The sequence below is a fragment of the Cervus elaphus genome, chromosome 12 (genome assembly GCF_910594005.1).
Source record: "Cervus elaphus chromosome 12, mCerEla1.1, whole genome shotgun sequence".
Lineage (NCBI taxonomy): Eukaryota > Metazoa > Chordata > Mammalia > Artiodactyla > Cervidae > Cervus > Cervus elaphus.
In genome coordinates this window covers 40,760,834-40,781,763 of record NC_057826.1, presented here as the reverse complement: position 1 = coordinate 40,781,763, position 20,930 = coordinate 40,760,834, and the positions used below count along the sequence as shown (strand labels likewise).

General features: G+C 35.4%; 1 protein-coding gene across 1 annotated transcript in view; it reads left to right on the top strand.

The window, feature by feature from the left end:
• Nucleotides 1-20,930, top strand: part of FAM227B (family with sequence similarity 227 member B) — a 221,168-nt gene that overhangs the window by 10,735 nt on the left and 189,503 nt on the right. Inside the window, exons 2-8 of the mRNA XM_043920925.1 lie at nt 1,021-1,140; nt 3,185-3,238; nt 5,748-5,979; nt 7,675-7,742; nt 11,032-11,067; nt 11,504-11,608; nt 17,309-17,407. Of these exons, the coding sequence (XP_043776860.1) occupies nt 1,099-1,140; nt 3,185-3,238; nt 5,748-5,979; nt 7,675-7,742; nt 11,032-11,067; nt 11,504-11,608; nt 17,309-17,407 (636 nt within the window). The 5' untranslated portion in view covers nt 1,021-1,098. The remainder of the gene's footprint in view (nt 1-1,020; nt 1,141-3,184; nt 3,239-5,747; nt 5,980-7,674; nt 7,743-11,031; nt 11,068-11,503; nt 11,609-17,308; nt 17,408-20,930) is intronic.

Genomic DNA, 20,930 nt, shown 5'->3' with positions numbered 1-20,930 from the left:
TTGATGTTTCTGTCACCATTTACAGGTTCTTTCTTCTGTCTCACAGCGAAGCAATTACAAGGCTTGCAGGCCTGCAAGGTGTAGGTCAACACCTGTATTTCCCTTTAGTTTTATAAACTTCTGCTACCTTTCTTTTGAAGCTCTTTTAGTAAATGCAGACACATTTGTCATTGGTATGACTTAATGAACTAACCTTTTGTTAATGTGAAATAACCTTATTTATGTCTGGTAATTTTCCTTGTCTTAAAGTCTACTTTGTCTGATATTAATATAGACACCAGTTTTCTTATATTTAGTGTTTGCATAGTTCTAGAATTCTCATTTGTATCTTTTTTGGAATTTTACTCTTAAAATACTCCATGGCTTCATGCACTATAATCAAACCTATAATGTAAATCTTTAATGTATTTATAATATTTTAAAGTCCTTGATGCTAATTACAATGACTGGATTCTCAGTGAATTGGTTTGTATTGACTATATTTTCTTTTGATTATGGATCCCATTTTCCTTCTTCGTATGTCTTGAAATTGTTTTATTGTGTATTAGACATTATGTGGAAAAAATTGTGGAGACTCAAGTTTAATTTAATTTTAGTTTTGAGAGCATAAGCCTTTTTCTCTCCTTAGCACTTCAAGTGAGAGGCTGATTTTTTTAAATCCTCCTAGATTTGAGTTGGGCTTTAGGATTGACTGTAGCTCTAATTAGATTGAGCTCACCTGTGACTAACTCAACCTCCAACCTCCCTCTTGAGAGCCACCTCTTATCACTTGTCAGTGTTGAGTTGGGACACATGTGGAATGAAGTTTTAGATGATTTCAGTTCACCTTTGGATCCAACTCTGTCTGGGCTCCTGGAACCCAAGTACTATAAGCATGTGTTGGCTTGTCTAGGTTCTGTATCTTTCCAGCCCCTCCTCTACTGCTGCTTTCTTGACAAAATTCAGAAGCAAGGTGTGGGCACCTGGGAAGGGACTATTTGGTTGAGTCATTTTTTTTTTTTTCATTTGGGTATCTTTCAGACTCCAGTCTGTTCCCCAGCTCATGCAGACACTTGAAGCCCAGCTGATTTCTCTTCATCTCTTCAAAGTTACTGCCCCATGGCAGACCAACAACAATTGCCGCACAGAACTCACTGTCAGGTAAGGGAACTGCCACAACTTTATACTTACTTATAAATGAGATGTTTCTTTTGGGATTTTGGGTCACCAGGGTTTCCCATGAGGGCAGCTTCATGGGCTTGCAAGCTGTGCATTTGCATGCGTCTACTGATAGGAAGGACCCTACACTAGGTTTAGTGATCTGATGTTACCATCTTAAAATTCTTATTTTTTGAGCACTGGGACTCTAAATTGTCACAAATTATATAGTCCTGCTTAGTGGCATCCACCACTTTTCACGAACCCCATAGAAAAGTAATATTTTTATTTGGTCCAGGATTTTCTTGGTGTTACTGTGGAAATATTAGCATTTTGTATCCTACATCCTACCAAGGTCATAAGCCTGTTTAATTTATGCCTCACCTCCTTCTAACATTTCCCCTAGAGAACTCTGGAATTTTATATTGAAATTAACTGACGTTTTCATATGCACATTTCATTTCTTTAATTCACTTAATTCCCTTTAGTTGAAATGTGGGTATTTTTAGTGCTTTCTTCTAGAAGTGGTTTGACATCCATTACAAGGCAGGGAGAAAGGATACCATTTAAATTGTTGTAATTATATTACTTTGTATTCTGTGCATTTCAAAAAATACTGCTGACTTTCCTCTAGTAAAATTGCTATTCTCGCTATCCCTAAAGATACTATATCATGAACATTTTTTTTTTGTCTTTCAGTATTCTGTGCACACCATCTCTTATTTTTTTATTTTCTCAGTTTGACTAGACCTAAAGCCACATGTTTTTCATAAAATTTCTTGACAGCTCTACACATCTTTGCTTCTGTATGCTTATTTTTTATAATGACTATCACATATGCTCTTTATTTTCTTATTGTATTATCTGTTATATATTTACTTATATTCTTCACATATTTTAAACAGTATTAAGACAATGAAATATTCTATTCCACCTCAAATGTGTAGTCATTTTGCAAAGCATGGCCTTGTGATTTTGTAATCTTGATCATTGTATCTATTGATATGTGAAGTATGTTCTAGTAAATTAAACTGTAAGATTGTCTTTTCAGACATGTCATCTTCAGAGCATTAGGGTATTATATTAGGATACCCTGAAGTCCTGTTATTTTTGCCTTCTCATTGGTTTTTCATTCTTTAGAAATGGTTTTATTATTTTTTTAGAATACCTACACATTTCTTTGACATTAATCTACTCATTTATTCATTAATTTAAAAATATTGCCAGTTTATGTGCATAATTTACAACCATTGGCCAGCCACTACATGAAATTTTGACTCTTCAGCAGTGGTTACACTACATTTTCTGTCCTCATAGAGAAACAGATCTGCTGTTGTTACCATAAAGGATCTTTGAGGGACCTAGGAAACCTTCCTAGAAAAGTTACTTTTAATTTGATGTTTGATATAAGAGTTAAATAGGTCAAGAATGAATTGAAGGAAGAGAGTTTGGAACAGAGATCCTTCTAAGCAGGAGAAAGAATATGTACGCAGTCTCCAAGGAATAGCAAAATGTCTGGATTAAAATTAATCTGTCTGGTGAAAGACTACATTTTCAATTTACAAAGAAACTAACAAAATGGGATTATAACTTATTACTTTGAAACATTAAAAGATTTATTTTCACCAGGTCACTTCTGTGCCTCTTAAAATATTTCATCAGTAAAAGGAGAATGTTATTATATATTATTGACTCTGAATTTATTGTAGACACTGTCCAAGATAGCCTAAAATATCTTGGAACTCATGATGGAATTAGAAATGAGGACATTGAGCAGGATTCATATGTAGCTTTTCTGTAGGAAAAGTGCATGAGAAGGAGGCCTTTTATAGAATTTGGTTTGCAGACTCAGAATTTAAACATCAATCTCTGTCCCTTTTCAAAGTACAAGAACTTTACAAAGAGAATAGTTTACAGTATCTTACTTACAGCTCTGAAAATTATAACTGAAGTCTATTATCATAATGTACTTAAATAAATTAAGTATAACCATCCTATAAACAATCTGAATTTATGTTAATGAACAATATTGATTTTACTTCATTAGAAAATGCAAGAACCTCCAAAGAACATTGAAGAATTTTTAAAGCTTCAAAACTTGGTGAGTAGAATATCCTATTTTATGGGGCTGTCACCACTGGTACACATATCAGTCCTTTTCCTTTAGGAAAATACAGCAATTCTTTTTGATTGCCCTTAGAATTACTTTGAAAGTTTCAAAAGAAATTGTTGAGAGTTTGATTGGAATTACAATAGACTTTTGAAATTACTTTTAGAAACAGCCCTTTTAAAAAATATATTCTAAAATCACATATTGTTAGAGCTATAAAGACTTTAAGTGCCACCACTCATCTATCAACCTCCTTAAAATGTAATATTTTAAATTTCAAAATTACCAATTTTTTTTTCCGGTTATAACTAAGAGAGTCATTTTATAAAATTAAAGAGAAAAGCACTAAAAAAGATAAGCATCTTAATTTTATCCTTTATAGATTAACCAGATATATCTCTGTATTTAGAGAAAACATAATCTAATCAAGCTGTAGAATTTCAGGATACTTTATTCATAGTATAATTATATAGTATAATTCAATATCTTGAATAAGAGTTGTAATATCTCAAGTCTGACATAAAGGTGTATTTTCATAAACCCTCAGGCATGTTGTAAAATCTGTTCAAGTTCATTTCCATTTAAGCCTTTCCCCACTTTCCCCAAATTCATTTCCATCTTAGCTTCTTGCCACTTTCCTAACTTCCCTAACAATCGGGATGACCCCTAACATAAGGACTATGTTTTCAAATGTGGCTGTCATTCTAATTTGACAGTGTTTGTCTCCAGGGAGTGTATCTTGTGATCATATCTTATATTTCAGAGATCTTTGTATTTTTGACACATAATATCCAGATTTTAAGGAAGTCTGGAAAACTTCCCCAGGTGGTTATGTGTTTTGTTTAAGATGTATGTTTGTAGGATTCATGAGAGCGCATTGATGCATCTAAAATTCTCTTTTTCCAAAATGGCAGGGGGACCTAGGTCCTGCTGGGGGAGTTTTTCAGCATTAAACTCTGGGTATTATTCAGGTACCTGTTACCATTACAGCATATAGTGAATTTAGGGCTTCCCTGGTGGCTTAGATGGTAAAGTGTCTGCCTGCAATGCGGGAGACCTGGATTCGATCCTGGGTCAGGAAGATCCCCTGGAGAAGGAAATGGCAACCCACTCCAGTACTCTTGCCTGGAAATTTCCATGGACTGAGGAGCCTGGTAGGCTACAGTCCATGGGGTCTCAAAGAGTCAGACACGACTGAGCAACTTCACTAAGTCACTAAGGAATCTTTTAAAGGAAGAAAAATGGAAGTAGAATAGGCCAAGGCAAAATTTAAAATTTCTAATCTGCAGACTTCAGATTTATTCCCATTTAAGCTAAATGCCCAGAATATCTTACCCACATTCTTCTTAAAAGAGTTTCATCCTATGAAAACTGCTACTATTCCAGAAAGCATTCTCTTATTCACAAACATATTTCATTATGTCCATTATCTTTCTTTGTTTTGGTATTCAACAACTCAATCAAAAGATTATCTTGTGTTTAGATTTGCAGATATTAATGTTGTGATTCCCCTTCCCTTCCCTTTCCTTCTTCTACTTCCCTTCCTGAACAATGTAGTCCTAAGCCATCTGGGGGTCAAAACAAAGCAGCATCCACATTGGTAGGGGAAGGAAATGTTCTGTGGTCACCCAGAGCAGGCTTTCTGAACTCTACCACCATGGGGAAGGTATCCATGTGACCCCACAGGTGTCTGAGTCCAAAGGGGTGAGGATGGTATTTGTGTGTGACCAGGGTGGGGAGGTGGTTCCAGGAAATGCAGAGACAGACTGTGGCCTGGTTTGGAAAGTCAGAGCCTAAGCAGAGTAAGAAGGGCATCCATATACTGAAGAGTCTAGCAGTGGATAGGAGAGATTGGTTACCTGAAAAGATTGATCAAATCAGTACATATATTTAAGATAATGTCAGTTAGGTTTTTCATTCTTGGAAATGGTAATTATGATATGGAAAAAGAGAAAACTAGAATGTTTGGAACTGGAATTAGATTTATCAGTATGAACTCATGGCTTTAATTACATAGAGGTCAAGACTGAGGAGCTGTTGTAGACCGAAGGGGATTAAAGACATATGATGCTTAAATGCAATGTGTGATAACTGAACTAGATCCTTTTACCATAAAAAGCATTATTGATTTAGTTGATGAACTCAAGTAATCTCAGAGAATTATATAGGAATGATGTAATAATGCCAGTTTCCTTATTCTGATGGTTATAGTTGGCTATGTAGGGGAATGTTTTTGTTCTTTGGAAACAAATGCTCAAGTATTCAAGGATGATAGGGGCATCAGTCAAGTAAGCAATTTACTTTCAAATGATTCAGGAAGAAAGGTTTTTGTAAAGCATTTGAAACTTCTAAAGTTTAAGGTTTTTTACAAATTAAAAAATATACATTTAATAAAAATCATGCTGTAGAATAAAACTTCAATTCTAGCTCATTGATTTTTGAACTCTTTAAATTCATTTAAAAAATTGATTTGAGTTGTATTGTCTCACATTTTCTGCAGGATCATTGGCCAAAGGAAATCCATTTATGGGAAAGTGATGAATTGTTACACACTATGAAGAAAATAAAACAAGATAGTTCATTTACTTCCATTTATACACATCTGTGGGGAAATGTCCTGCGAGTAGATGATGCAGCTATGGCCATGGAATCAAGACTAGCAGAATGTTCAATTCTTTTGAGAAACCATGCTTCTGAAATATTTGAGTGGAACAGAATAATTTCCAGGACAAGTAAATCTATTTTTTATATGCATAAAGTAATTGTCAGTTGTATGTGTGTCTGTTGTGTTTGTGTCTATCTGTGTGTGTATTCTCATAAAGAATGAAATCCAGAGGAATCGGGTGGAGAGGGAGGTGGGAGGGGGGATCGGGATTGGGAATACATGTAAATCCATGGCTGATTCATATCAATGTATGACAAAACCCACTGGAAAAAAAAAATAATAATAAAAAAAATAAATAAAAATTAAAAAAAAAAAGAATGAAATCCTAAGATATAAAATATCTAAAAACATAAATTTTTTTTATTTTAAAACCTTTTCATTTCAAAATGGTCCAGTATGTCTTTTTAGTTGAACTTGACCATTTGAATTCAAAGAAAGTGTTGCTGGGACAAAACCTAAAACAGTTCTTGAGTTGGAGCAGAGATAACTGAATATCAGAGAAACAGAGTTGCATTAACAAATATTGGTACCAGAGACAAGCAAGTCAGCAAGAATCAAGATATAAAAACAGTTAGACCTATAACCAAATTAAAAGGAGTGAGACTTCATCTATATAAGCTAAGTTAGTTTGTGAGAAATACTTAGCATTCACTATTGGATAACTGCAGACTGACTGAAAAGCTTATCTGTAAGTAATGATAATTTTTACTGCTTTTCAGTATTTATATAACCTTTATCTAGTTGTATTTTTAACACTTTCAGAACACTTTTAGATACTAATGGTGATTCTTATTCTTTAATGGGCAAACATATATGTCATATATGTCTTAAGAATGATATTGGTTGTACTTATATTTTCTGTGTATTAAACATGTAATTATTTAGCTACTTAATATCATTTTCAGACCTTGAGTTTTCAAAATCTGAGTGTGTTTAAATACAATGTTATTAAATTCACTACTGTGAGAATTTTCTTATGAAATTTTTAATTATTTAAAATTTTTTTGAAATTATACAAGCTACATATATATAGCTGTGTCTATATAAACATACAGGGAGAGAGAAAGCATGTGTGCATAATTTTAAAAAGCAATTTTTTATTTACTCATTGTCCTCAGTATGTAAGTATCAGAGCTTAGACTCAAGTCTAGATTATCTGACTTCAAAGCCCCCATAGTCTTTCACTGGGCCATGCTCCAGAGTCCTGTACCGTATTGTATTTAAGGTGACCATGAAACAACCAAATGTGAGTGGCTGAGCTGTTTGAAAAACTTGGAGTTGTTCAGTAAGAATGGATTAAGGTAAAATTGTAGATATAGGAGCAAGTCTGTCTTGCTCTAAAGACAGACTAATTGGAAGGTGACATTTCTAAATAGCAAAAGGAATAGGAAAAAGATAAAATTTAACTCAGACTAGCATTATGCATCTAGCATTATGCTTATCAAAATACTTAATTGGAGTTTGGGACCCCAAAGCTGACGCTCTGTGACAATCAGGAGGGATGGGGTGAGGTGGGAGGGGTGACCAGGAGTAAGGGGACATGTATGTGCCTATGGCTGATTGATGTTGATGTATGTCAAAAAACCATCACAATATTGTAATTATCCTTCCATTAAATAAATTTTTAAAATTTAATAGCTGGTTGATATCATTGGATAGTCTTATATGTAATTTTCTTAATATATATAATTATATATAATCTGCTTTTCAATTTTAAAGGACATTTGTGTATTTACATGTTGTAAACTCTCATTTTTTAAAGTTTCTCATGGAAAACTGAAACAATACAAGGCATTTCTAAAGAAGTACCATAAGGAAAAGAAGATAATGGTATGGTATTTGTTTTCATCTTGCTTGAAAAACTATTTCACAGAAAACATCACTATAAGTTCATAGATAAGCATTGATAACATTAAAAATTTCCTTTTAGTGTTTTATCGTCTGTCTATCCCTGTATTTTTTTTTTCAGGGTTTTAATTTTACTGAACATTTTTCTTTTTTTTTTTTAATTTTTTTTATTAGTTGGAGGCTAATTACTTCACAACATTTCAGTGGGTTTTGTCATACATTGATATGAATCAGCCATAGAGTTACACGTATTCCCCATCCCGATCCCCCCTCCCACCTCCCTCTCCACCCGATTCCTCTGGGTCTTCCCAGTGCACCAGGCCCGAGCACTTGTCTCATGCATCCCACCTGGGCTGGTGATCTGTTTCACCATAGATAATATCCCTGTATTTTTAAAATAGCTGGGCTCATAGTCTTCTTTATACACTCGGTATGACTGTTGGTGTTCTCACATCACTGCAATTTATTTGAAGACTTATTTTATCCTCTGCTTATTTAAAAATTTATAACATCTTATACTTAGGGGTATATGTCCCATATGTCCTTTTCCTTTAGGAAAAAATAACAGTTTTTATTGCCTATAGAAATACTTTGTTAACTTTTAAAAAAAAATCTGAGAGTTTGATTAGAATTATGATAGGCTTTTGAGTTTGATAAACTTCGTCTTTTTCAAAAAATACATTCTAAAATTAAAGCTAGAAAAACTTGAAATGCAGCCATTCATCCATCCACCTCCTCAAATATTTTTTAAATTTCAAATTACTTTCTATGTTATTTTTCTTGATTATGACTAAGGTAGTCATTATAGAAAACTAAGCAATAAGCACTAAACAGGATAAGCATCCTTATTTTATCATTTATAGATAAATAACATATCTCACTATTGTTATTTTCATTTTTCTTTTTATTTAAAAACATTTTAAATTCAAATTAAACTAACTTTTAAACATAAAAAATTAAATGTTTTATGGAATTTTTACCATTACAAAATGTAGAAGGGCGTCTACATCATTTAAAAAATAAACTAATGTAATGGCCTTCTTGTTGGATGTTTGGTTAAATTTCATTATTATTTACAAAGCTGCTAGGAATATATTTGGAGCTAAAATTTGTGATTATGCATGATTATTTTATGATAAATTTCAGGAGTGAAACTGCTAATACATGGTAAAAATGTGAAAATCTAAGTGTTTTGATACATATTGCCAAATTCTTTTCTAGAAAGGAGGTACAGTTCAGTTCAGACACTCAGTAGTGTCTGACTCTTTGTGACTCCATGAATCGCAGCACGCCAGGCCTCTGTCCATCACTAACTCCCGAAATTTACTCAAACTCATGTCCATCGAGTCGGTGATGCCATCCAGCCATCTCATCCTCTGTTGTGCCCTTCTCCTCCTGCCTTCAATCTTGCCCAGCATCAGGGTCTTTTCAAATGAGTCAGTTCTTTGCATCAGGTGACTGAAGTATTGGAGTTTCAACTTTAGCATCAGTCCTTCCAATGAATATTCAGGACTGATTTTCTTTAGGATTGACTGGTTGGATCTCCTTGCAGTCCAAGGGACTCTTAGGAGTCTTCTCCAACACCACAGTTCAAAAGCACCAATTCTTCTGCACTCAGCTTTCTTTATAGTCCAACTCTCACATCCATATTTGACTACTGGAAAAACCATATATTTGACTAGACAGACCTTTGTTGGCCAAGTAATGTCTCTGCTTTTTAATAAGCTGCCTAGGTTGGTCATAACTTTTCTTCTAAGGAGCAAGCATCTCTTAATTTCACGGCAGCACTCACTATCTGCAGTGATTTTGGAGCCCCCAAAAATAAAGTCTTTCACTGTTGCCAGTGTTTCCCCATCTATTTGCCATGAAGTGATAGGACCAGATGCCATGATCTTAGTTTTCTGAATGTTGAGTTTTAAGCCAACATAACTAGTTATGTTAGTCATTGTAAATTTTGTATTTTCAAAAGGATTTCAAAAATTCTAGTGAATTTTATCAAATGCTTTTCGGGATCTCTTGAAATGACCTTTTAAGTGAATTGCACTAACAAAACTAAAACTTTTAATGATAACTTTGTTAAATATGTCTTACTAGATTTTATCAGGATTTTAAAATTTATTATTTATATTTTTGTGGTATATTTTCCAGATTGTATTATCAAGAACTAGCTTTGTGTTACTATTACTCTACTCTTTGAAAACTTCCAGTGTTTCTTTGTTTTCTGCAAACTAAAACCAGGACTTCAAGATTAATATCTTTTAAAATCCCATCTTGATTGACCAATTATGTCTGTAGCTCTCAAGCATACAGCTTTATTTCTTATAACTAATCTCATTTTCCTTCTCTTTTCTATCCATTTGCCAATTCTTTAAATGGCAATAACATGATCCTCTTTCATATGGCAGTATATAATCATCCTTTCTAATTAGTTTCCTATGTCATCTCTTAAATGATACATGTATGTGTGTAATGTGTATAATCTTGCCTGCAGGGTAGTTAATAAACAATATATTAGCATGTATAGAACACCCAAACTAATCTAGACAGAAGGGCTCCTGTTTTCTGTGTAAAGTGGTGTCATGGACATGAAGATGTGCCACCCAGATTCCCCTTCAAAGAAGGACCTTTTGCCCCAGCTGCTAAAAGCGTTGTTAGTGGACATCCTTCAGCTGTCAGCTCCTTCAGGGATTGCTCTCATAGACAGAACCTCTTCTCCCAAGGAAACTATCATCTAGGAATTACTCACTCACACTACCGTCCAGGACTCACAAGTTGGAAACAGAAAGACCTGACTGTTTGAACCCAGTTCAGGACAACTGCTATGGGTCCTTTCACTTTTAGAGCTCTGCTCAGGGTCAGGGCTGACTGACTTGCCTCATACATAGCTGATTTTTCCATCTTCTGTCTGTCTCCTCTTGCCTTCCATTGATAATCAATCCTCATAAACATTCTGAACACTAAATTGGTATTTCACCTCACAGTCTGTTTCCCAGAAAAATCAAGCTGCAATAAGTAGTTGGTATATATTTCTATTATAGCTCTTATGTCTTTGTGTTTTGTATATGTAGCTGACTCCTCTCTTGCCCCCAGACTAACTTGAGGGCAAGGAATATTTTTGTATTCTCAGGATCTTATGTAGCAACAGCATTCTCTGTCTCAGTAAGACACACACACACACACACACACACACACACACATAGTTAGTAGAGTTACAAAGTCTAAAACTTCTTAAATTTAGAATTTTAAAGATTTTATTTTAAATTTTTTCCAGCTTTCAGATGAAATGGAGACAAAGAAGGATATAGAGGTATTTAAAATTTCTGCTTTATGAGATTATATATCAAAAATATTATGTGGAACTAAAAGAATGTTTAAAGTAATATAGCAATAAATACAGATAATGGCCCCAGGAGAAAGAGTTGGAAAAAATACAGAAGCTGTCTTTTTCTGACTTGTCAGTTTCTTTATGTGTAGCCTATCTAAAAGTTGTTGTAATTTAAGTTAAAATTCTGAAATAATTGCTTTTGCTTTGAAATTTGGCATATGAATATGCCAGGGCTCTTAATATCATAGAAACAGATAATATGAAGATTTTTCTTAGGTGGGATAAAGTATATTTACTTATTTTTAGTAAAAGTTTGTAATATAATTGCTAATGAATGCTAGTAAAATTTTTACCTGTCTTCTGTAGTTACATGAAAAGAATTAAGTAATTCCTGTTCTGTGATTTTCCTTCTTTCTAGGGTTGTAACTTCCCAGGATTCAGAACAAATGAGCTTACTCAGCTACCTAGACATCTGAATGCTGAACGAATTTATCTTTTTATTTTAAAGGCCCATAACTTTGATGTATGTAAATATTATTTTATTTCTATTATATGATAAATTTTGAGAATATGATTTAATGAATTAGGCCTTTATTTAAAGCTATGACAGATTAGGTATTAAGCAAGATTTAATTCTTTCAGGCATTAAGTCTAGCAGAAAAGACCAGTGATATTTTTAACACCTTGATCACCAAAAGAGAATATATTTGATTCTGTGTTACTGCCTCAGGAGTCTGAGGTTGCTAGTGTGCATTGGTTTGGCACGTGACTGTAACAGGTATTTCCCCCTCTTCCTGCTCTATCAGCTCACGATCTGTTAGCCTGCTCATTTTGATGTCAAGATAATTTAGGAGAACCCTTCCCCACAGCCCCACCTTTTGAACCTTCAAGTTTCTGATGAATTTTTAAGAAATATCTCTACAGAAGTATCAATAGCCAGTTTATTGAAAAACTGCACACAGGAAGGTAAATAGATCATTGGCCATTGAATGCCAGGTATAGGGCGAGATTTGAGTGGTTTTGGGTATTGATTTCCCTCTCATTTAAATATTAAGTGATCAACTAAAAAGGTTTCTGTTTCCTGGGGACGTGGACAATGCTCCTTGTACCTCCAGGCAGACTCTGAGATGGACTTGGCTCTTAGTAGACCCTCTTCTTGGAGCTTCCCAGGCAGTGCTTGTGGTAAAAAACCCACCTGCCAATGCAGCCGAGGTAAGAGACTTGGGGTTCAATTCCTGAGTTGGGAAGATCCCCTGAAGGTGGGCACGGCAACCTACTCCAGTATTTTTGCCTGGAGAATCCTATGGATAGAGGAGCCTGGTAGGCTCCAGTCCATGGGGTCACAAAGAGTTGGACACAACTGAAGCAACTTAGCATGCATGCACACAGACCTTCTTCCTGTCCTTCACCACTAGCCTTCCTGTGGCTCTTTATTTCTCAACACAAAATCCATCTTCTCTCCTACTACAGTCCCCTATAGATGAACAGAAGGAGCACTGCTGCTGCTGCTAAGTCACATCAGTCATGTCCAACTCTGTGCAACCCCATAGACGGCAGCCCACCAGGCTCCTCTGTCCCTGGGATTCTCCAGGCAAGAATACTGGAGTGGGTTGCCATTTCCCAGAAGGAGCGCAGTCAACCATTAAACTTGGATAAATCAGTGTCAGCCATTATTTTCTGCCCATTCCTCTTCAAGATGAGAGTGTGTCACTTTAGTGTTTCATCCTCAAGAAAAAATATTCCAAGAAATAGTCTGATTAACCTGATTTGGGCCTCCTATTTGCCCCTTCATTAGGAAACCACAGAATTCATTTGAAAACTCCACCTAAAATGATTTAGTAATGACACCTTTTCTTATTTTCTATGCTAATACAGATGTTTCTCAATTCTTTTTTATATTTTATGGGATATTGATGAGAGGGAAGTCTTAGTTTGCCCTCATGATACAATCACCTGATTGCATTTTTTAAGAGAAAAACTATGGGTGGTATGATTATGCCTGGATCATGAGCATGTTGGTTACTTTGTATATTTTCCAAAGTTTCCTCAGGGAAAAGGTTTTATTATAAAGAAATTAATATTAATTATTGTTAAAATAATCTTAGGAATGTTCTAGACATTCAATAATCTTTCATCTTAGCATTTTGTATTCTAAAATGGGACTATATTTTAAACATGGATGCCTGTACATCTAACATAGATCACAAGTCAGTCACATAAACAAGACATAGAAGTACAGCTGTGAGGAGTATTTTGTATACTTGGAGGATGCCAGCATTTTTGATAAGAAGTGGAAAAGGGAGGAGTGTAAGTAGATATGGGTTTGGGGTAAGAAGTGCACAGGATATGACAGGCAGCTAGGTTTAGGATATTTTGAGTTTATGTACCAACAATATGGGCTTCCCTGGTAGTTCAGTGGTAAAGAATCCACCTGCCAATATAGGAGAGGTGGGCATGATCCCTGAGTTGGGAAGATCCCCTGGAGTAGGAAGTGGCAACCCACTCCAGTATTCTTGCCTGGAGTATGCCAAGGACAGAGAAGCTTGGCAGGCTACAGTCCATGGGGTCACAAAGAGCTGGACACGACTTAGCATCTATCAATAACAACAAGCAGTGGTATATCTAGACATAGGTAACCAGTGTTCTATTTGTTAATACACCTACCTGATTTGAAAAAAGAATTTTGATGGGCCTGTTGTCATGGTTCAATTGCTGTGTCCTCAACTCTTTGCGACCCCATGAACTGCAACACGCCAAGCTTCCCTGTCCTGCACTGTCTCCTGGAGTTTGCTCAAATTCATGTCCTTCAAGTTGATGATGCTACCTAACCACCTCATCCTCTGCCACTCCATTCTCCTTTTGCCTTCAGTTTTTCCCAACGTAAGAGTCTTTTCCAGTGAGTTGGCTCTTTGCATCAGGTGGCCAGAGTGTTCAGCAACAGTCCTTGTAATGAACATTCAGAGTTGATTTCCTTTAGGATTGACTAGTTTGATCTCCTTGTTGTCCAAAGGACCCTCAAGGATATTTTCCATCTCCACAATTTGAAAGCATCAGTTCTTTAGCACTCAGCCTTCTTTATAGTCCAGCTCTCACATCTGTATGTGACTACTAGAAAAACCACAGCTTTGACTATATTTGGAACTTTGTAAGCAAAGTTATGTCTTTGCTTTTTAATACTCTATGTTTTTCATAGCTTTTCTTCCAAGGAGCAAGTGTCTTTCAGTTTCATGGCTGCAGTCACTGTCTGAAGTGATTTTTGGACCCCAAGAAAATCTGTCACTGCTTCCACTTTTTCCCCTTCTATTTATCATGAAGTGATGGGACCAGATGCCATGATCTTAGTTTTTTGAATGTTGACTTTTAAACCAGCTTTTCCACTCTCCTCTTTCACCCCATCAAGAGGCTCTTTAGTTCCTCTTTACTTTCTGCCATTAGAGCAGTACCATCTGCATATCTCAGGTTCTTGATATATCTCCTGGCAGTCTTGATTCCAGCTTGTGATTCATCTAGCCTTGCACTTTGCATGATGTACCTGCATATAAGTTAAATAGGGTGACAATATACAGCCTTGTACTCCTTTCCCAAGTTTGAACCAGTGAGTTGTTCCCTTGTGGGTCTACCTGTTGCTTCTTGAGCTGCATACAGGTTTTTCAGGAGACAGGTAAGATGGTCTGGTATTCCCCTCTTTAAGAATTTTCCATAGTTTTTTGTAATCCACATAGTCAAAGGTTCTGAGAGAACATGGTCCCCTGGAGGAGGTAATGAGAAACCCCACCAGTATCCTTGCTGTGAGAACTCTATGAACAGTATGAGAAGGCAATTGGCCTGCTACACATATGCAATGCAGTGGCATTCAAATAGATGATGAAATTAAAGTGAAGAAAAAATAAGTGTAGGAAAATAATATCAGAAGGAATGTTATTTCATAGAAATGCTTATTGTAACTTCCCAAGAGTCTGAACTTTATGAATCTGAAGCTTGGGAAGAGACTGTTAAAGGGTTACTGTTACATGCTTGAAGTCGAGGCAATCCATGAAATTGACTGGATTCACGTTACCCTGTCCAAATAACATTCTTGCACATACAGTCATAGATTAAGTTTCTTGATAAAGTATAAATTATCCCGTGTACCACCCAGAATAGAACCTTGACTACAGATGATGCTCAGTAAACATTTTATTGAATTGGGTGAGACGAGGCCTATATTATGAGAAAGCTGAGCCACAAACATACAGATATACACAAAATGTCTTAGAGGACATTAGGAGTAGTGTTATCCAACCTATTAAAAGAATCAGTAATAGGAGAAAAAGTTCCAAGTCAGATAGTATATAGGCTTCAAGGTATGTTTACATTTATATGAATCAAAGTATCACAAAAGGTAAAGGTTAATGGAAGAAAGTACCATTTAACTTTTTAAGCTGGGTTTGGATTTTTTTGGCTGATTTCTATTTTTTGTTGTTTTGACTAAATACTGATGATAATTTACAGAATTTGGAATTTTCCCAAAAGTTAGTGTCACTAAGTGTAACCAAAGCTTAGAACAGAAGCAATCATGTAATTAGTTTACACTGAAAAGCATTCTTGCTTGAAATTTGGAAAGTATTTCAACAGAAATTCAGATTTTTCTCTTTTATTTTAACTTTCTACTTTTTTCTTTATGTTTTTTGTAATTAAGGAGTACTAAATAAGTTGAAGCTGTTACCAGTGTACTCTATAAAAAGTGGCCTTTGAAAAAGAAGTGCCCCTCCAGAATGCATGATAAAAAAATCTCCTTGGTATAAAAGTTTGCAAGTTTCCCTCCTGACTCAGGGGTAAAGAATCCTCCTACCAATACAGGAGGTGCAGGTTCAGTCCCTTGATGAGGAAGATCCCCTGGAGAAGGAAATGGCAACCCCCTCCAGTCTTCTTGCCTGGGAAATCCCATGGACAGAGGAGCCGGGCCAGCTACAGTCCGTTGGGTCACAGAGTCGGACAGGACTGAACTGACTGAGCACACATAAAAATTTGTACAATATCCTTTTTGTAGACTTGTACTTGAGGAAGAGAAGTTCCTACCTGTGGATTTCATTGAAAGAAATCTTGAACTGTACTGAATCTGGCATTTAAAAACTTTTAGTGAATAAGATAAAATGATCCATTGAATATACCTTTTTAAACCAAGACTTAGTCTCTAGTAGTCATGGTAAATTAACTTCATGTGCCCGTTTTGATGAATTGCTAAGAAAGAATACTATGTTTAGTTAGGCTCTAGACTTACGATGGGGCCCATTGGGTTAGAATCCCATGATTGTTGATATCTGTCTTTATCATAAAAGGGAAACTGTAGCATGTGTCCTGGATTTTTGCTAGTCCTGGTTTAGCCTACACTGCCATTTCAATAACTGCTAACCAAATGTGATTACTTAGCGTATGAAATATGCCTGTTGTAACTCAGTTGAATTTTTTTTATTGAAAAATAGTTTAACAGTGTTGTGTTGGTTTCTGGGGTACAGCAATGTGATTCAGTTATACTATATATATAATATGTATTATATATATACACTTTTTAAGGTTTTTTTTCCATTATAGGTTATTACAAGGTATTTCCACTCTAGGTTATTACAAGGTATTGAATATAGTTTCCTATGCTATACAGTGGGACCTTGGTGTGTATCTGTTAATCCCAAACTTATGATTTATCCCTCTCCACTACTTTCCCTTTTGATAACCTTAAGTTTATTTTCTATGCCTGTGATTAGCTGAATTTTAAAAATTTTTTACTTTAATTATACATAAATTTTAAAATTACTTGATTCAATTATTGAACAACTTTAAATTAGAGTTAAAAAATAATAACCATATATTTTATAAAATCTAATTATGACCTAGTATTTTTGAAGAAAATACAGTGTTCAAATTGAGATGTGCTATAAATATAAAATATGTACTATATTTCAAGGACCTAGTACCCAAAGGAATATAAAATATTTTGTTAATAATTTTATAACATTTATTATAATACTAATACTTTAAATGTATTTGGTTAAATGTCACTAAAACTTCACCTTTTTACTTTGTTAAAATGTCTACTAGAAAACTTAATATATATATGGCTCATATTAAATTTCTATTGAGCAGTGGTCATCTATAACTATTAAATACGTACTCTTTATAAAGCCTATTTATATGAATGTGTCTTATAATACATATTAATTTGATTATATATATCTTTTTTCCATAGGGAAAAGTTTTTAAAATCTGGAGAAGTCATTTTCTCTCAGAAGCCTCTATTGCTCTTTTGCATGATAGCTTTTGGTGGTGGTTTCTCCATAAATTTAAGGTAAAATGTTATTTTTTAAACTTCCTTTAAAAAAGTTGATTTGCAGCATAATTTTTCATTAGAGGTAACATTGGTATTTTTTAATGTTCTGATCCTGTCACAAAGCTTGTTTTTTTAGATATTCTGCATATATTAGAAGTCATGTTTGAAATCTAGAGTTCTTTTAGAGGAGTTAAAACCTTAATGTGGATTTCAAAGATCCAGAGTCTGTATTAGTCAAAAAAAGATTAGTTAAATCAAACACTGTAGTAAATAATAAAGTTTTAGCTTTACTCAATAGCATAATGCACTGATGAACACTAAAGAGAAAATCCACTGCAAATCAGTGACATTTGAAAGAGGTTTCACTTAGAAAACACAATATATCAGATGGGGAGAGGGTCCTGTCTTGATTCAGAAAGATGAAAACTCTGCTTAGGATTAAAAAGAGAAAGACGTGGCTATCTGGGAAGCAATAAGAGAATGGAAATAAGCAGTATGTGAGTCTTACGTCAGAGAATACATGAGCCTGGAGAAAGTGGTAAATACCAATGGCTGCTCTTTGGCCTCTGGATCTAGAAGAATGAAAAGCAGAGTAATGCTGGGGATCACAGTCCAAGCATTAAGAAGGTGTGCTGCCCCATCAGGGAAGTCTGATATTAAGCTCAGTTCTTCACCTCCCCAGCTCAAATTGCCCAAAGAAAACTGCTTCTGGATTCTTTCATACAATGAAGGAATGAGTTCTATTGATTTTTCATAAAACTATTTGAATAGAGCATTATGTTCCTTGTGGCTCAACTGCTAAAGAATCCATCAGCAATGCGGGAGACCTGATTTGATTCCTGGGATGAGCAGATGCCCTGGAGCAGGGAAAGGCTACCCACTCCAGTATGCTGGCCTAGAGAATCCTGTGGACCGTATAGTCCATGAGGTCGCAAAGAGTCGGACAATAACTGAGCAACTTTCACTTCATCATCACTTCACATGTGTTAGAATAATTAATGTAATTCAAGGTAAGAGTATCTGTCCTGTATTTCTGATACTGTTAGGAGTTGAATGAGAAATAGGAAGTGGTGTATCAGTTCTACAAAGGTAATTATGTAGGGAAACATAAAATCAGACTTTCATTACCTTAACTTTCTTTTTTCAGATTTGGATTCCAAATTTGTATTTTTCCATAATAACAGAAAACATTACTTTCCCACTTAAATCTGTTAGGATTATATATATAACAAGTTTTTGAAGGAAACATAGTCTAGCAATGTTTCTAGTAACTGCTTTGTCAAGCTACATTATTTGGAACAAACAGATCTGACACAAAAATGTTAACAGCCCATTACATTTATAGGGGTATCTGTGGAATAAGAAGGAATTAGAAGTCATTTTATCTGTAAGCAAACTATTCTCTATAAAGTACTTGCTTCCTGAAATTATAGTAATTATTTAAAAATCTTACAATTTAATAACATTTCCAATATCGTTAAGATCTCTGTTGTGTTTTGAGGAACATTATATGATTGATCTGGGTGAGTGTTCTGCTATTGTTCTAAGGGAACTGAAAGGGTATACAAGTCATACTGAAGCAACATTTCCATGATTTAACCAAAACAGCGCCTCTTTCATCTGTTCTGTTCCTTGCATTTCACCTATGATTTTATTTCTAAGAGGGTTCTTTTGTTAAGTATATGAAGCCAGTGAACTAGATTAATAGCATGGCCTCTTGGCTTCCTAAATACATCAAATAAATGTGGTGAATGCTCAGACATTTTTATCAGCATCATGTGGGAATATTTGTACTGTTAGGTAAGCACATATTTCAAGCTGTACTACATTTTCAGGTGAATACAAAACACATACATTCTATCTATTTTTAGGTCCACCTTATAAATGATAAATAGTACTGACTGTATAACTAAAATAACCTCCCCCCAAGCCACTAGTACAATTTAATTACCAACAGTCAATTTTATTACCAACAATACAAAATAATATATAATCATACTCTAGACTATAGCATGATTCAGTATGCTTCAGTAATTGTTAGTGGCTAATATAAAAGCAAATTTCTTTTATTACCTGTGACTTAGTGTTAGATTGATCTAGTAGAAAAACTGCTGCGCTTAAATCCAGGAAACAGTGACAGACTTTATTTTGGGGGGCTCCAAAATCACTGCAAGTGGTGACTGCAGCCATGAAATTAAAAGATGCTTACTCCTTGGAAGAAAAATTATGACCAACCTGCTGCTGCTGCTGTGACTAAGTCGCTTCAGTCGTGTCCGACTCTGTGTGACCTCATAGATGGCAGCCCACCAGGCTCCGCCATCCCTGGGATTCTCCAGGCAAGAACACTGGAGTGGTTTGCCATTTCCTTCTCCAATGCATGAAAGTGAAAGTGAAGTCACTCAGTCGTGTCCGACTCTTCTCGACCCCAAGCACTGCAGCCTACCAGGCTCCTCCATCCATGGGATTTTCCAGGCAAGAGTACTGGAATGGGTTGCCATTGCCTTCTCCGATGACCAACCTAGACAGCATATTAAAAAGCAGAGACATTACTTTGCCAACAAAGGTCCATCTAGTCAAGGCTATGGTTTTACCAGTAGTCGTATATGGATGTGAGAGTTGGACTATAAAGAAAGCTGAGCGTCAAAGAATTGATGCTTTTGAACTGTGATGTTGGAGAAGACTCTTGAGAGTCCCTTGGACTGCAAGGAGATCCAACCAGTCCATTCTAAAGGAAATCAGTCCTGAATATTCATTGGAAGGACTGAGGCTGAAGCTGAAACTCCAGTACTTTGGCCACCTGATGCAAAGAACTGACTCATTTGAAAAGTCCCTTATGCTGGGAATGATTGAAGGCGGGAGGAGAAGGGGATGACAGAGGATGAGATGGTTGCATGACGTGCTGCAGTTCATGGGGTCACAAAGAGTCAGACACGACTGAGTGACCGAACTGAGCTGAACTGAACTGAATCCAAGAAATTAAAATTTTAAATCTGGTTTTCCCAGTAGTTAGGGTGAAATTTCAATACTTTGGCCACCTGATGTGAAGAACTGACTCATTTGAAAAGACCCTGATGCTGGGAAAGATTGAAGGCGGGAGGAGAAGGAAACAACAGAGGTTGAGATGGTTACCTATTTTATCTGTTTATTGGGAGTTAGAAAATGCATTTAAAGTTGTTTGTTTACATAGAAGTTGTTTAAATGGTATATAGGGTATATGCTAAGTGTTCAGTGGATACATCTATCATTAGTATTGTTTATTGTTATAGTCATAGTGAAAACAAAAATTGCTGGCCAATGTGTAGCTAATGATAAAAGTTTCCCTGATGATGTTTAACTAGAAGAATTCTAGTAATGATATACCCTTAAAGGTTTCAAAATTGTCCATGGGAGTTTGGCCCTCAAAATGATTCAGAAGCCTGGAGAGTGTGTCACTTATACCCATAAAATATCAATGATAAGCCATATGTAACCCACAAAAATAACAACTTTTTTGAACTCATCATACAGAGTAAATCTGAAAGCAAAGAATGTTACCAGGGAA